At 33.5% G+C, this 18636-nt stretch overlaps 1 protein-coding gene across 2 annotated transcripts in view; it reads right to left on the bottom strand.

Annotated features, from left to right (window-relative positions):
- Positions 1–11894: 11894 nt before the first annotated feature.
- SAR1B (secretion associated Ras related GTPase 1B) overlaps positions 11895–18636 on the bottom strand; it is a 56566-nt gene continuing 49824 nt past the window's right edge. For both annotated transcript variants that reach the window (XM_031953032.1, XM_012549702.3), the window contains exon 7: positions 11895–17467. In XM_031953032.1, coding sequence (XP_031808892.1) covers positions 17351–17467 — 117 coding nt within the window. In that variant the 3' untranslated portion in view covers positions 11895–17350. The remainder of the gene's footprint in view (positions 17468–18636) is intronic.

Raw genomic sequence — 18636 nt, 5'->3', positions numbered from 1 at the left:
GGAACCTAACCCCTATTTCTCATAGGTTTAATGTATCAACAATAACATTTTCTTTATTGTCACAGCTTAGGAATGTCACACCTGTGAAAGTTGAGAATTGAGAATAGAGTCAGTTACACCGAGCTAAAGAACTCTGGGAAATGAGAATGAACCACTACATAGCATTTCCAATCCCTGTTTTTGTCTGCTTACAAGAGATTTCCTTCTCAGGTTAATTTTACATTATTTCAAAGTCCAATTCTTCTTGTGCAGCAAAATAACTGTATGGATGATATGTATACATATTGTATTTAACATATACTTTAACATATTTAACATGTATTGGTCTATCTGCCATCTGGGAAAGGAGGTGGTAGGAAGGAGGAGAAAAGTTGGAACAGCAGGTTTCACAAGGGTCAATGCTGAAAAATTACCCATACATATATCTTGTAAATAAAAAGCTATAATAAAAAAAAAAAAAAAGAATTGAAACTACCAAAAAAATAAAAAAAGATAGTTGAGAATTGACTATATATACAGAATTGGGGATAATCTCAAAGGAAAGGTATTAAGATTAAAAGAAGGATAGAAAAGACTTTCAGAAGATGGGAACTTAATTGAACTTTGAAAGAATTCAAAAAAGAAAAAAAAAAATGAGTAGGGAAAGCATCCCAAACATAGGGAGCTGCCAATGAAAATGCACAAAATCATATTCATCATATTATTTATCATTTTTATTTAATTTTTACTTATTTAATTTATTTATTTAATTTATTATTTAATATTTTATTTTCCCCTGTTACAAATTTTTTTACATTTATTTTTTAAAGCTTTGAGTTACAGATTCTCTTCCTTATCTCAATCCCAGCCCTGATTAAGCACATGTGAAGTTATGTAAAATATTTCCATAAAATCCATATTATTAAAAAAAACAGATCTGTTCCCATCAAAAAAAAAATCCTTCAAGAAAAATAGAGAGAAAAGAAGGGAAAGATGAAGGAAGGGAAGAAGGAAAAGGGAGGGGAAGTAGGGAAGAGAATGCTTTAACTTTCATTCAGACACAATCAGTTCTTTCTCTGGATATGGATAGGATTTTTCATCATAATCCTTCAGGGTAGTCATGGATCATTGTATTGCTGAGAACAGCAAAATTACTCACAGCTTATCATGCCAGAACATTGCTATTATTTTGTACACAGTAAACTTCATTTTGCTTGAGTTCATCAAAGACTTTCCAGGTTTTTCTGAGATCATCTTGCTCATCATTGATGGAATGTCTTTTTAAAAGAATATTAAGGAAAACAGTGTCATTGGATTAAGATCCAAAATGTTCCTTTAAAAAAAAATTTTTTTTAACATTTCCACTTGAAGTTTTGAATTCCCAATTCATTCCTTCCCTCCTCACTTCTCCCCTCCCTGAGATGATAAGCAATTAGATGTTATATAAATGTACTATTATGTAAAACATTTCCATGTTATTTTATACAAGACCTTTCCCCCCAAAAAATAAAAGGGGAAAAATGAAAGTGAAAAAAAAAAAAAAGACAGTATTAGTTCTTTCTCTGGAGACAGATAGTATGCTTCATTATTAGTCCTCTGGGAGTGTCTCAGATTGTCATATTGCTGAGAATAGCTAAGTCATTCACAGTTCTTCACTGAACTTGTTGTAACTTATGTGCATAGGAAAACCAATGTTTTCCTAGTTCTGTTCACTTCATTATGCATCAATTCACGTAAGTCTTTCCAAGCTTTTCTGAAATCATCCTGTTTGTCATTTCTTATAAGCATAATATTCCACGATAATCATATACCACAATTTGTTTAGCCATTCCCAAATTGTTGGGCACTTGTTCGACTTCCAATTCTTAGCCACCACAAAAATAAGTATTTTTGTATAAATAGGTCCTTTTCACTTTGGGGTGGGGGGTGTCTTTGGAATATATATCTAGCAGTGGTATTGCTGGATCAAAGGGTTTGAAGAGTTTTACAGCCCTTTCCCCATAGTTCCAAACTGCTCTCCAGAATAGTTGCATCAGTTCACACCTCCAACAACAGAGTATTAGTGTCCCACATTTCCAACATCCAACATGTTCCTTTTTTGTTTTACTATCCAATCTGATAGGTCTAAGGTAGTACCTCAGAGTTGCTTTAATTTGCATTTTTCTAATCAACAGAGATTTAGAGCATTTTTTCATGACTATTGAAAGCTTTGACCAAAATGTTCTTGACAGAGTATAACACTGGATTTTCTAATAATATGAAATACAATTCAATGGTTCACATAATCAATCTTATCTGTACTGGATGAAGCAACCATAGCTAGTCAGTAGTTTGTTTGAAAAAAAAAAGTCTACAAAGAAGAACTAGAGACCATTATTGATCACAAAACAGAAAATTTTGATTATATCAAGTTTAAAAGCTTTTGTACAAACAAAACTAATGCAGATAAGATTTCTTATCTTGTTAGGGAAGCAATAAACTGGGAAAACATTTTTTACAGTCAAAAGTTTTGATAAACACCTCACTTCCAAAATATATAATCGACTCTAATATATAAGTTATCAAGCCATTCTTCAATTGATAAATGGTCAAAGGATATGAACAATTTTTAGATGAATTGAAACTTTTTCTACTCACATGAAAAGATGCTCCAAATCATTACTGATCAGAGAAATACAAATTAAGACAATTCTAAGATACCGCTTCACACCTGTCAGATTGGCTAAGATGACAGGAAAAGATAATGATGAATGTTGGAGGGGATATGGGAAAACTGGGTCATTGATACATTGTTGGTGGAATTGTGAATGGATCCAACTATTCTGGAAAGCAATTTGGAACTATGCTCAAAAACTTATCAAACTGTGCATACCCTTTGATCCAGCAGTGTTACTACTGGGCTTATACCCCAAAGAGATATTAAAGGAGGGAAAGTGACCTGTATGTACAAAAATGTTTGTGGCAGCCCTTATTGTAGTGGCCAGAAACTGGAAATTGAATGGATGCCCATCAATTGGAGAATGGATGAATAAATTGTAGCATATGAATGTAATGAATTATTATTGTTCATTAAGAAATGACCAGCAGGATAATTTCAGAGAGGCCTGGACTTACATGAACTGATAACTAAGTGAAATGAGCAGAACTAGATCACTATACACTTCAACAATACTATATGATGATCAAATCTGATGGAAGTGGGTCTCTTCAATAATGAGATGATCCAAATCAGTTCCAATTGTTAAGTAATGAAGAGAATCAGCTACACCCAGCGAAAGAACTTTGGGAAATGAGTGTAGACCACAACATAGCATTTCCGCTCTGTTATTGTTTGCTTGCATTTTTATTTTCCTTCTCAGGTTATTTTTACATTCTTTCTAAATCTGATTTTTCTTGTGCAGCAAGATAATTGTATAAATATGTATACATATATTGCATTTAACATGTATTGGATTGCCTGCAGTCCAAGTGGAGGTGGAGAGAAGGAGGGGAAAAGTTGGAACAGAAGGTTTTGCAAGGTCAATGATGAAAAATTACTCATGCAATATGTTTTGTAAATAAAAAGATATAACAAAAAAAAAGTTCTAGGGAAGACTTTGGATTTGATCTAAGTTAGTGGTGTGGTGTGACAGCTACAAAAACTAAAGCAATTTTAATAGAGGTAAAATTTTGGCAATAGTCAACTACTACTTTATAGCATAATATTCCATGACAATCATACACCACAGCTTGTTTAGCTGTTGGAATCTTTACAGTGTTAAGCCATTGGAGTTGATAGAGACAATAATTATCCAATTTGGCATGGTTCAATATGATTGATTTGATCTTAGAGATATTTTGGGCCAGAACTTGAAACAAGGTACTAAATATAACTGATGGAAACAATGCTTGTGTTTACATCTTTAGAGAGCTCATAAGCATCTAAGTATTCAATGGAGTTCACATGTTTGGGAGATTTCAGGCTTAGTATGAGATATCCGAATTCATACCTCCCTTAGAGCCAGAGAGTGCTCTGGGAGATAACCCAGAATCCCTCTCTCTCCAGAAGGTGAAGTTAACCTTTGGGAGATCATATATATACAGGAAGCTCTTAGAGCTGAGGAGAGTTACTTGGGAGCATTCCCAGGGGTCGGAGAGGAGCATTCTGGAAGAACAAACCTTTGGAATTGGAGACATTCGGGTGGAGCTCTTAGAACCAAGCTGAGAGATAGGCCTCTGAGCTAACCGGGCTAAAGTGAGAAAACAATAAAAGATCTAAACTTTTATCACTTGGCTATGTTTTGGAAAAAGAACACCACATTTAGCCATTCCCAAACTTTCGTTTGATTTTCAATCTCTTTAGTTCCTGGACACTGCCCTAGTCAAATGGCACATACAGTTCAATGCAGGGCCTTGATTAAGTATATGTCATATGAAGATCATTTGCTGAAATTGGGCTTAACTTGAAGACTCAGGGAGGATATAATAGCTATTTTCGTTTTTAAAGGATTTTCATGTGGAGAAGGGATTAGATTTGTTCTGTTGGGCCTCAGAGTACAGAACCAGGAACAATGAGTGGAAATTCAGAAGTCGTCAGAAAAAATATCCTACCAACTAAAGTCATCCAAAAGTAAAATGGGCTGCCTTGACTATGACTGGTTTCCCTCTCATTAAGCAGACACTATATGATTATTTGTCAAGTATAATTAGAGACTCCTTTTATGTATGATTTGGGCAAGATGCTTTCTTTCAACTCTAAAATTCTTTGACTTTATGAAATGCTTTGCTGAAGTCTAAGAAAATTATAACTACAGTACTCTTCTGATCTACTTACTCTAGTTACTAGCTTAGTTAACTATACAAAAAAAAAAAAAAGATAAAAGGTTGGTGTGGAATGACCTGCTCCTGATGAAGTGGTGCTGGCTCTTTGTAATAATCATTGCTTCCTTTTCTATAGATTTATGAACCTTCTCTTTAATGTATCACTTTCAATTTTTCCTAGGAATTAGTCAACCTCACTGGCCCATAGTTTTCACTCAGTTCTTTTTCTTTCTGAAAATCAGCCCTTCTCTAATCTTATACCTAATAATCTTTCAAATATCACAAACTGACTCAGCAATCACATCTGCCAGTTCTGACTGAGGATGTAATTCTGGTTCACAGAACCTGAATTCATCAAGGGAAATAAAATACTTTTACAATCTCCAAAGTTGATGCTCTTTCTACTGATCTAGACCACAAAATCCAAATTGTTTGAGCCTGCTTTGTTGCAGCACACAATCTTCTATTTTATATTGCACTGTTTCAAGACTTGGTTCAAAATTCCTTTGTAAGCCATAAAGTGTTAAGTATATATGCGCTGTTATTTTCTCCTTGACCCAACTCTCAAGTTCTTTGAGATTAAGAACCACAGCTAATTCTGGCAACACCCAAAGTTCTTAGTAACTATTTACTGGGTTGAAAATTTGTTTTTAACTACAATGCAATCAAAGAAGTGAGGAGACTTGTTCATTCAGAGTGCAAACTGAAATCTGACACCCTAACCAAACCAGAATGTTCCTTATAAGACAGCAGGATACAGGGAAGGGGCCTTGAGTTTCATGTAGGATGTTTTCAGACTTCTTGTTTACTTTGACCAAAATAGAAACTGGCCTGCTGTGACAGCCAATGCTCAATTACGTGTTCTCTAAATAGCTTCACACATCTGCCAGCTGCTTGGGCCTCCTTGAGTAGTAGAATGAAAAGAAATTGCAACTTTCCAATCAGTATCAGGGGTGTGCAATCTGCTTCTTGGTGGCTACAAAAGCTAAGATGTAGAGAGATGCAGGGATAAGGAAAATGCTACTTCCATTTTACCTATTTTTTCACCAACTGAGCAATACAACCAGTTCTGCCACCTGTGTCCTCCGACTGCACTGTCTACATCACTTATTTAGCTATTTTCCCATGTGATATTGGGTTATAGTTTCTCTTCCCATGTAGGTGTCCCATTTCCCCTAACAGAATAATGTGAGGCCATCAACTCCTTCCCTCCCAGCCCCATCTTCCAGTAGCTGTAGACAGAGCACTACATAAATACTAGAATAGTACTGATGAAAAACAAAACACAGATGTGAAGCAAACTACAGATTGGCGCATATACACTGACACCCTAGTCCATTATTTATCAATGAGTTAGAAAACCCTAAATGCGCTCTCCAGGCACTACTAATTTTCTTCTCTTCTAAAGCAAATTTAGTAGGAAATTCAGATCAAGAAGCAAGTTCTTTTGCCAATACCTTTCATGATACTGATGGGGAGAAACATATCCTTTGTACTCTTTACTCTTGTACTTTACTTTACTTTTTAGCATTCAACAGGCCAAGTTGTGGTAATATTCAATAACCTCAACTTTGAGGCTGAGTCACCTGATTGCCACTTAAGCTTCCAAAGAATTATTCCATCTTCAGCGCCTCACATCTCTTACTTATGCATAGTCAGTCTTCTTGTAGATTTTTAAAGGGATCAAATAGTCTTGTATATGGGGCAGTAGCATGCAATCAAATCAAGTGAGGAGCAACAGAGTGAAGGCTTTTCTAGATGTTAAAAATGGATTTATTCAATTCCGTGGAATAAAATGCCACTTTAAAGGCTCCCATACAGAGTTGGGAGGGAATTTTATAGTCAAATCAAAATTATCTCTAACCAATAAAACAACAAAAAAAGATGTTCTCTGACACCATTCTAATTAATGTTAACAATAAAGCAATGCATAAAATAGGAACGTTCAAGACAAAGTCTAAAGTGAAAAAGGAGATTCCTTATAAATGGTGAGGTACTTCAGATAACTCCTTTTTGGGGTGAGGCTGTGCTGGCTGCATCAAGTCCTGGATGTGATCCAAAATCAATCAAAACACTTTTTCTCATCCTGGAAAAACCAAGTGAATGAAGATTGCCTTTTCTAGAGAATGATTTACAAATATGTGGACAACCAGAAGAACTGGCTCATTTGTACTAGGACACGCAGAGAAGAAGTTAGGTCCAAAAATGAGGAATATGAAGAAGAAAGAAAAGGCTGAATTGTATTTGAAAAATTATATAGTTCATTAAATGATCACAAACTTCTTAAAGAAACATTTTAACCCATTTAAAAAAAAATTAACCCATTTTTGAAAACATCAATATTATTTTAAACCATGGCATACCATAGTCCAGAAAAAATAGAGAAATGCATAATGGACATCATAGGATAAAGTATATTGCCAGAAACAGAAGCTTCTTCTTCCTTTGTTCTTCCATATTAGAGGAAAAAAAGGAGGGAGGGTGGGAGGAAAGAAGGAAGGAAAGTGGGCGTTAGGTTAAATAAAAGAGGATAAGTATTAGAGCTTGGGTTGACTCTGGCACTAAAACTATTTGTGATGCTAGAAAGCTGAAAACAAACTATGTGCCCATAGATTTGGGTATGATTAAACAAACTGTAGTATATGTATAGAACTAAATATCACTACACTATAAGTGGCACATGGATAAGACTGCCAGGGCTGAAGTCAAGAAGACTCATCTTTCTAAGTTCAAATCTGGCTCCAGACACTTGTTGTGTTAACCCTGAACAAGTCACTTAACCATGTTTGCCTTAGTTCATCTATAAAATGAGCTGGAGAGCAAACCATTCTAATATCTCTACCAAAAAAAACCCAAATGAGGTCACAAAGAATCAAGACACAAATGTAACAACTGAACAACAAAAACACTGTAAAAGGCAAACATGAAGAATTCAGGTGATCACGGCTAACTTTTATGCAACAATGCAGGGTGAGGAATGATTTAAATGAGTAAAACAATGTAAATTGTTAAATAAAATTCAGGTCGAATACAGATGATGTTGATATTGTACTCCTTGACACCGCTACAATAAACATTTCATCAGTCCTTCAATGAAGACATAGATGAAATGTTTATAAAATCTGTTGTTCAATTTAAAGCACATATTTTCTGTAGTTAACAAAGTTAACACTTTGAAAAGTGAAAAGTGATACATATTATGAAATCATGCAACTTTTACTTAATTAACTGTTTTGGAAGAATGTACCTTTGAAGATCTTTTCTGGATGTTGGGTGCAAAGTTTGGATGTGTCAAAACAAAATATATCTCAAAAAAGTATTTTTTTTTTAAATAGTGTTATGGCTCAAAATGAACTAAGGCTGATAACTAATGCTTGAAGACAACAAAAACAATGGCTACTTTAAGCTATGCTGAGGGAAAAAACAAAGAAAAAACTTTTGAATCTTGAAAGAGCTAGAACAATTAACCTACTAAGAAGGAATTAATAAAATTAAAATTAAAGTCATACAATGAGGCTCAAAAAACAAAAAGAAAGGGGCAGGTAGGTGATGCAGTGGATAGAGCACCAGTCTTAAAGTCAGGAGGACCCAAGTTCAAATCTGGTCTCAGACACTTAACACTTCCTAGCTGTGTGACCATGGGCAAGTCACTTAACCCCAATTGCCTCAGCAAAAGAAAAAAAAAAATTAAAAAGAAGAAAAAATCTCCAACTACAACTACATCAGTACAAGATGAGAGAGAGCCAGATACCAGTGTGTCAAAGTTCTAGGTAATTTAATGAACTACAAGCTCTTGCTTGTGCCTTGCACATGGCAGAAACTAGGCACTGACCCACACTTAACACCATACACTAAGGTAAGATCAAAATAGGTTCATGATTTAGCCATAAAGAACAAGATCATAAATAAATTAGAGGAACATAGGATAGTTTACCTCTCAGACTTGTGGAAGAAGAAGGAATTTGTGACCAAAGAAGAACTAGACATCATTATTGATCACAAAATAGAAAATGTTGATTATTTCAAGTTAAAAACTTTTGGACAAACAAAACTAATGCAGACAAGATTAGAAGGGAAGCAACAAATTGGGAAAACATTTTTACAGTTAAAGGTTCTGATAAAGGCCTCATTTTCAAAATATATAATTGACTCTAATTTATAAAAAATCAAGCCTTTCTCCAATTCATATCCAAAGGATATGAACAGACAATTTTCAGATGATGAAATTGAAACTATTTCTACTCATATGAAAAGGTGTTCCAAATCATTATTGATCAGAGAAATGCAAATTAAGACAACTCTGAGATACCACTACACACCTGTCAGATTGGCTAAGATGACAGGAAAAGACAATGATGACTGTTGGAAGGGATGTGGGAAAACTGGGACACTGATGCATTGTTGGTGGAGTTGTGAATGGATCCAACCATTCTGGAGAGCAATTTGGAACTATACTCAAAAACTTATCAAACTGTGCATACCTTTTGATCCAGCAGTGTTACTACTGGGCTTATATCCCAAAGAGATCCTAAAGAAGGGAAAGGGACCTGTATGTGCCAAAATGTTTGTGGCAGCCTTTTTTGTACTGGCTAGAAACTGGAAATTGAATGGATGCCCATCAATTGGAGAATGGCTGAATAAATTGTGGTATATGAATGTTATGGAATATTATTGTTCTTTAAGAAATGACCAGCAGGATGAATACAGAGAGGCTTGGAGAGACTTACATGAACTGATGCTAAGTGAAATGAGCAGAACCAGGAGATCATTATACACTTCAACAACGATACTGTATGAGGATGTATTCTGACGGAAGTGGATTTCTTCAACAAGGAGAAGATCTAACTCAGTTTCAATTGATCAATGATGGACAGAAGCAGCTACACCCAAAGAAAGAACATCAGGAAATCAATGTAAACTGTTTGCATTTTTGTTTTTCTTCCCGGGTTATTTTTACCTTCTGAAACCCAAGAGAACTGTTCAGTTCTGCACACATATATTGTATCTAGGATATACTGTGACATATTTAACATGTATGGGGACTGCTTGCCATCTGGGGGAGAGGGTGGAGGGAAGGAGGGGAAAAGTCAGAACAGAAGTGAGTGCAAGGGATAATGTTGTAAAAAAGTTACCCAAGCATGGGTTCTGTCAATAAAAAGTTATAATTATTTAAAAAAAAAAAAATGCCCAACAGGATGAATAAATACAGAGAGGCTTGGAAAGACTTACATGAACTCTTGCTAAGTGAAATGAGTAGGACCAGGAGATCATTATACACTTCAACAATACTATATGAGGATCAATTCTGATGGACATGGCTATTTTCGGCAATGAGAGGATCCAATTCAATTCCAATTGATCAGTGATTAACAGAATCATTTGCACTCTTTCTGTTGTTGTTTGCTTGCATTTTTGTTTTTCTTCCCAAGTTATTTTTACCTTTCTAAATCCGATTTTTCTTGTGCAACAAGAAAACTGTATAAATAATTACATATATATTGTATTTAACATATACTTTAACATGTTTAACATGTATGCCTGCCATCTAGGGGAGGGTGGAGGGAAGGAGGGGAAAAGTTGGAACAGAAGTGTTTGCAAGGGTCAGTGTTGAAAAATTACCCATGCATATGTTTTGTCAATAAAAAGCTGCTATAATAATAATAAATAAATAAATTTAAAAGTGTCTTGTACATATTTGATGTTTAATAATGCTTATTGAATTGAACAGCAGATTATAGCAGCCAAAGAAATTAATTAATCTTAGAGTTTATTAAAAGACACCATATCTAGAAAATTGGGAGGCAAGGTGAGGAAATTCTGCTCCTGGACTTTGTTTCAGTCAGACTCCAACCAGAATATCGTATACAATTCTAGAAGCCAAACTTTAGCATGGACTTTGATCAACCAGAAATTCTTCAGAATAGCAAGGAGCTTTGAAACCATTCTATACAAGGATCAATTGAGAGAAATGAGGTTTATCCAATAAGAGAACTTATTGGAATACATGACAGGTGTCAAGTATTTCAAATTTCTTTAATATAGAAATCAGATTTGACTTGTTTTGTTTGGGATGAGCAGAAATCACAGTTATCATTTCCATGTAAAGAAAAATCCCTAGCAATTAGAGCTTTCTCAAATGTAATAAGATTGCCTTGGGAAGTAGTGAGTTTACCATTCTTTGAGACCTTTTGGGGAAAACTGAATGACCACCTATCAAGCATGTTGTAAAGGGAATTATTGGTCAGTAATGTATTAGGTAATATGGAATTGGGTGTCCCTTCCAATTCCTAGATTTTGTAATTGTGAAAACCAAAATTCTTTCCACTACATCATATTGATAACTAATACTAATTCTTGTGTCATTTGGTTTTTTAATGTAAAATATCATAGATAAGCAGTGTCTAAAAAAGCCCAGATGTATAAGAAAATAAAAACCCTTCTTCCACCTTTGATGAAGTCAAAAACAATCTGTTATTTAACTTTTAACCTATATATAACCTAGGAAAAAAGCTATCATTTTTTTAAATGGAGCTATTGTTAACAGAATCTGTATCAACACATAACACACATCACTGACCCCAAATGACCACTATTTTGAAGTATAAAAACCTGGATTTTAAAGTTAGAGGAGAAATTTATTTCTTTTCACTTATATATTTCTCTATTTTGCAAAATTAATCTCTTGGAATAAGAGAAAAGTTAGTGAAACATGGATAACATAAAAACTAAGCGGTTTCTGCCTTTCAATCAATACACTATTTTTTTTTTTTTACAAGAAAGCAGAAAACAAAGACTTCTCCCCAATCCTCCAAAATTGTCTCCATAATGTCAGACTGTCAGATATTTGATACAAATGTATGTAATAGGAAGGATCTGATAGAAGATTTATCCTTTTAGTCAAAATTTTTACATTATCAATAAAAAGGACCTTTCATACAATTAAAGGGGAAAAAACCATCTCCACTTGTAATGAAAAGCTAGGTTGCTTATAGTTCCAAGTTATTATAATACAAAGAATTTAGTTAATAGGGCTGTCAACAGGAAGAACAAAAAGGATTAATAAAAGTCTATAATAGCTATTAAATCCCTAACAACAGACAATGTTCTCAATTAAATTCCAAGGCAAAGCATTTCATTTATTCACTATATAACATCCAAAGTACTCCCATTTTTTCACAGGGTTATAATAGTTGCACTACTTTTAGTTTAGGCTTGACTGATACAAATATTTAATTGCTCTAGATAAAATGTTTTAAATAAGTCTAATTCTGGATCTTATGATTTCAGTGTGCCTACTACTTGGACATTACAAAAAAATCATAGTTTCAATTCAATAATTATTTTTAGAACAACAAGTAAAAAACCTGGCAATTTTTACATTTAGAGAACTAACAATTAATACAGCCTAACTACCCTAGGTTTATCTATTTCATTGATCTCTAACAAAAATCTAAATTACAAAAACCATGACCATCCAGAGTATCTGTGATAAGATTTAGGTCTTAAAAAGGATTAAAAAATGTGGGCAAATACATAAGGCTAGCATTAATCACCTGCTTTTTCTTTATTTTCTACTTTTCTTGAGCCCTGACAAAAAGAATGTACATCAACTTATTAGTTTGGTTATTTCCAGGGAATAATCCAATTAGCAAGCAGGAAGATTAGTCAATGCTTGTTTTGTATGACATACACAAAATCAACTGGTTGTCTTACTTTTTCAAGTGCCATTTAACACTGAATGGATTTATCCACGATATGCTTTTTTCGATTTAGAAAATTTGTGTTTGAGCAAATCTGGTACCAGATTTGAAGACTAAATCAAAGAGATATTAGCTAGGAATAAACATTCCTTCATAGTTCTGATTCTTAAGTCCAAGGAATTTCCATTCAAGTCTAACAAAGAATACTGACGAGAAATGGAACTCTGCACTAGCATTCTTCATTGTTCAGGTTAGAGTTTTATTTTGCTATTCCTGGCACTCATATTCATAGTGTGCAATGAAATAACAACAGAATAATCAAAATAACACAACAAAGTTCAAAAACATTCGACCATCTGTTTGCTACACTTGCAAAATACATAAAAATAAACAAAGAAATTCTTTATATAAATTATGTTTAAAACATTTATTCACATTCCAAAATGATAGTGTTAAAATTCCACACTGAATACTAGTGCAAGCAGTGGTATACAAAAGTGCAAAAGAGGTTAGTGATTAACAAATCATTGTCTTCCCATTCTAGGTGTCTGTTAATATCCTACTGTTAAATAAAAATACTTTCTAGTAGTTTTAAAACAAACAGCCATGTGTATACAGACCTGGTGCATATTGGTTGAGCAGCTATTACAGCACAATAACCGGGTGTGAAATCCCAGGATTTAAAAATTCATTCTAAAGTGGCTTTTACATTCAAAGTTAATATAAATGTTACTCACCCTTATCCACAAATTTCAAAAAAAAAAAAAAAAAAAATCTTTATTTCAAACTCATGCCTAAAAAATCCACTCAAATGTTCCTTTACTAAAAGAAACAATTTCTGACAAAACCTGCTGAAAGACCTTTTTATTTTTCCCCTAAATCCAATATGGTAGGTGGTTCTTTTAAAGAGATACAAGAATACCTTGGTTCTGTTTTATTTTTGTTTTGGAGAGATTGGCCAAAATCCCAAATAATTTCAAGATACTATATGATAGGATATTTCAATTAAACAAAATTTAGCACAATCACATTTTAGAAAATGAGAGGACAAAAATAAGTAGAAGCTAAGGGCACATCTAGAACTCAAACATCATGAATACAGCTAACACTGCATTCTAGTGTAAACTGTAATATTTTCTAACACATTTTTGGATGGGGGGAAATTGGTGGGAAGAGGTACAGAAGGCTAGATATGAAGGGAAGGAGATTATATTTCCAGCAAAATTTTAAATATTTTATAGGAATGACACGGCCATCTTTTCAAAGAACCTGTCTTAGAATTTAAAGCAGTCATCTGCATCTCTAAAGAGAGGACATTAATGGAAATAACTGAGCACACCCACATGTGGCTTTAAGAATTCAGCTTAGTATATGGCTTAAAATTCCCTGATCTCTTGGATTTATAGTCAAGCCTTATTAATTCAAATTTATAGTACCAAATCATATTTTATTTACTCCAACTTATTCTTAATGCCCCATTAATTTTTTTATTAAACTATTGTTTACCTGCCAACTTATACTTATCTTTAAGATTTTTTCCCCCACCAGGAAGTCACATTAAAATTTCAAGGTAACTTTTTACATATCTTCAACTTCCAGAAATTAAAAAAAATAAAATAAATTCTTAGTAAAATGAGTACATTTTTAATAAAAATGGAAACAAAATATGTGAGAGGTGAACGTTTTTCTTTTCCTTCAAATATACTCCCCAAATGCACTTTTGTCTACTTCTTGATGATACTGCCATGTCAATTTATTCCTGTGACTAACAGGAATGAAATGCCATAACCAATAATGTGTCAAATAGCAAGAATTCAGAAAAAATAAATATTTATCCTAAAACTCTTTAATCAAAATCACTATATTTTTAGCTGTCTTACTGATGGTTAATTCTGAAATCCACAAAAATGCTGAATTTTGAATATAAGCAGTGAAATAATTTTGTAGAAGTTAAGGAAATTATTATTACAACTGTCACCTTTCACCCATCTGCAAATTCACCTATGGAACTTGCAGTCAGATGAGCCACTTTAAAACAACATATTCCTAATGAAGTTCTGTTCATAATTAAAACGGCATTATTTTATAAATGACTGTGCCTTCATGTGTGCAAATAACCTTTACACTGAGATTTATATAGGTAATGTTTGGAAGTATACTTTAAAAAAAAAATCTTTGGCACACATAAGACAATACTGGTTTTCAAGTAAGCTAATAAAAGATTATATGGAAGGGAAAATTCTTCCATGTGCCTTGGGAAATGTCTGTGTTTCTACATTTCTACCCTGTAATGTATTCCAGCTAAAAAATTAAACAGATGAGTTTGTTATCCTAGTAAGCCTAAATCCCAATATAAATTTAATGATAGCCAATGAAACATGAGACTATGCTAAGAATGTCAATCTGAAACATCTTATAAGCTTTTAAACTTGAAGACTTTTTTACTTTTTAAAATTAGCTTAGATTTTCTGAATGTTGCCTGATTAGTCTGCATCCAATTTGCATGGATGCAAGAGTGTTACAACCACATTTTAAACTAGCACAGTACAATATGAAGTATTAAATTTGCATATATGCAACACTAATATCTATACTCAAATGTCACATGTATACTCACACACGTTCTTATGCTCTTTTTTTCTGCTTCCTTAATTTGCCTGTATGTATGTATTAGAAATATAAACACACATAACTATGGGGGGAGGGGGGAGAGGTCCCTCTCAAAGCTGCCTTATGGATCAGCTAGCAAAATTTGGCTTCATGGACAAGTTTCTTGAGGGGGAGGAGGGAATTTCAGCTGCCAGTGCTTTCTCCAGCTTCATTTCCACAGGCTTAAGTCACAAGGATCCCCATCCAACAGCTTCCCCTCCCCCAACTAGGCAAAAGGCTGACATTGCTTATACTTTATAAAGTAAACCTGTCTACTTCTTTCCTACCAAGTATCAATTCCACAATAAAAGTATTCCAAGTCTTGAACAGATTATTTTATGCTAAGAAACAACTTGTATTTCTATTTACAATGTCAGTTTTTAACTTCTATGCTGACAACCAAAGAAAAAGAGAAATATGTCCTCAATGTGTACCATCAGCAAAAGGGAGTTAATTTTAATCAATGATGCCTTGTTCAGATTCAGTTAGCACCTTCGAGATAACCTTTTATATATCTAGTATAATGTTCTAGCAAGTTAGAAATATAGCCTATTACTGACACATTATCAGTTATAGAGGAAACAGCCCTTTTAGTGTTACTTGGAAAGGAACTGAATATGAAACTTGGCAAGTATGAATGACTAAAACCCAATTTCAAGGTAAGAAATGATTCTACTACAAAGTTTGGACTCCCCAGTCTAAAATTGTAAAACATCTCACTAGCAGCACAATTGGTTGTTTATCTGAAATAAAGGTTACATTATCTACTTTAGTACAATTAAGATTTCTCTCAGTATTAAGCCATTAAAGGCTTGTTTTAAAAAACATTTAATTTCAATTATATCAGAGTTAAATTCTGGTAAATAAGATCTTTGTATAATAAGGAACAAAGTCATATGCTTTAAATTTTTCTTGAAGTACAGAGCATTATCTAGTTACTCCTGTGTCTTACTATACTGATGAAAGAAATGTGAGAAAATAGGAAAGGATCTCAATACATTTACCAAGCTTTTATGTTATTTGTAATTATTACTAAGGGTTGTAGAGAAACTAGAGAATAACAAACATTACATGTATAGATGAAAACCTGTGTGTGTTTACACAAAAAAGAGTCCAAGAGTAAGATGAGAAAAATGCCCTTTTTTCCCACAGCAAGAAATAATCATCCTTTAAAGGCATGAAGAATAGGCAAGAAGCCAAAAATACACTGAGTAAAATGTCTTGATACTTTGCTTAACTGAATCAAACAACAGGCTAAAGGTAAAATTGCACATAGGAAACTGCGCCTCTAATTTGACTTGGGCATCCCATCATATATAAAAATTGGTGACTTGTTTCTTTAATAATAGGACATGTTCCTCAAATCAGCACCAACACAGCTAAAAGTACTTCAAAATCAAACAATTGTGACAGAGCTAAGAAGTTACTAAACTAAAAACTGAGCATGTGATAAATCAAGAAAGTTATGTTTTTCCAGGAGTAGAGTTCTACTATTTGAAAATGGATTCTATTGATACTGAAGAATATGAAGAATTCACCAGGAAAAAAATAGTGCGAGAAGCATTCTGCCAAAAAAGTCCTTCTAGATGAATTCAAAAGCCCATTGGAACTTAAGACATTTATATCAGTTTGCTAAAAACAACCTTCTATTGTCCATTAAACACATTAAAATGAAACATTTTCCCACCAAATATGCAAAAATTAGATTTTGTTTTATTGCATGACGTTGCATAAGAATATTATTAAAAACTGTAAGGCATCATGCAATTAATAAACTAATTATTAATTGTACCTTAAAGACAGGTGGTTATATAGTCTAAATTTATAAAATCAGTTCCAAAAAAAGTACATAAAAAATTTAACATGATGAGCATTAAATACCATTCACATATCTGTAGTTTTTAGCTGTTAAAAAGTGCATTCAAACATACTAGACGGGAAAGTCATTCTGTCCAAAAATGGTGCTGGGTGCAAATGTCAAATTATAAATTGTAAAAGAACATAAATTATTTTATAGAATTAGAAAGTTAACAATGTGATATCTAAACTTGCCTGAAATCAGTTTTCAATCCTCACATTCACAATAGTTGAAATAATATTAATGATCTAAAAAACTTATCCTTTATAACCAACAAAAGTCTATTGAATTCAAGTTATGTATGCTGAGTAATCAAATAACTGAGCAGACTTAGTGTCAGACACAGACAGATGTGGACTTGGTATTAATCGATGTATTGTGCCACCCAACGAAAACCTTCACCATAGCCTTGTCTCTTTAGCACACTGCACATGAAGACTTCTAAAGGCCTGGCATTTAATTCTTTCATTGAAACACTTCCCTAGAAGAAAAAAATAAATGTTAGGTTGAAATAAATCTTGACAAAATAATGGCACTATACATCAAAATGAAAATTCTTAACGCATTAAAAAATGCAATTAAAAAATCAATCACTTCTTACATTCATTTCTAAATGTGGATAATATTCCTTTCAATAAATAAATACTTGATTAAAGTGCTCTATAGCATAGTGAAACCAAATGATAGAACAAAGTGCCATATAAAGAATTAAATATAATTATATGTAAATATAAAGAATTAAAGTTATGACTTTAAAAAAAAAAATTATACCAAAACGCACTTCCAGAGGGATGAGGCACTCAAAGTGAAGAGAGAAACATTTTTTTGGGACATGGCCAATGCAGGAATTTGTTCTGTTTGTCTCTGCATTTTGTTACAAGGGTTCTGTTTTTCTTTTTCAAAAAGAAATAGTGGTAAAAGGGAGAAAAAACATTTTTTGTTTAAAAAATATTTTAACTTAATTTAAAACAAAACAATAAAATAAAAAGCATAGCAAATAAAATCACCAGAACTGGAATTACTGGAATTCTAATAATCACATTACATTGTTGTTTTTCCTTTGTTCTCGAAGAGGCCCATGACATTAGCAAGGTGATGCCATAACATGCAAGTTAATTGGATTTAAGTGAGGGAGGGCTGTGCAAGGTTATCTGCTTCACTTTCCCTTCCAGAGCCATCTGGATCTAGTGGCAAGATATGCCACTAGACAACTGGATCAAGACAACCGGAGATGGCCCTGGATGAAATGGGAAATGACCTTTTTAAGCTAAGGTCTTTCAACGGGTCTCAGTATGACCGAGGCAGCACCCATTCAGTTATTAAGGCTAGACAGCAATCACGACAAAGAATCTCCTCTTTCACTCAAGTAAAAAAAAAAAAAAAAACAACTAAATACATAAATGAATAAATGGATGAATCTGTGAGAAGACTTAAGGGTTTCTGGCCAAAGCAGAAATGACTGCTATTTACATTCAATCTGAGTCAATCAGGACCCAAACAATGACCAAATGGGGCCTGGCCTAGGACCTACTGGTAGCCAATGAGAATCAGATTGGTTTTGATTTAAGGCTTGGTCATTAAAAAAGAAATCTAGTCAGTAAACCATAAGATATCTTGGAAGGATGCAAAGGTGCCAAAGAAAAAACAAAA

The sequence above is a fragment of the Sarcophilus harrisii genome, chromosome 2, assembly GCF_902635505.1.
Source record: "Sarcophilus harrisii chromosome 2, mSarHar1.11, whole genome shotgun sequence".
NCBI lineage: Eukaryota > Metazoa > Chordata > Mammalia > Dasyuromorphia > Dasyuridae > Sarcophilus > Sarcophilus harrisii.
Note: the sequence above shows the minus strand (reverse complement) of the source record. Positions and strands in the feature narration are given on the sequence as shown.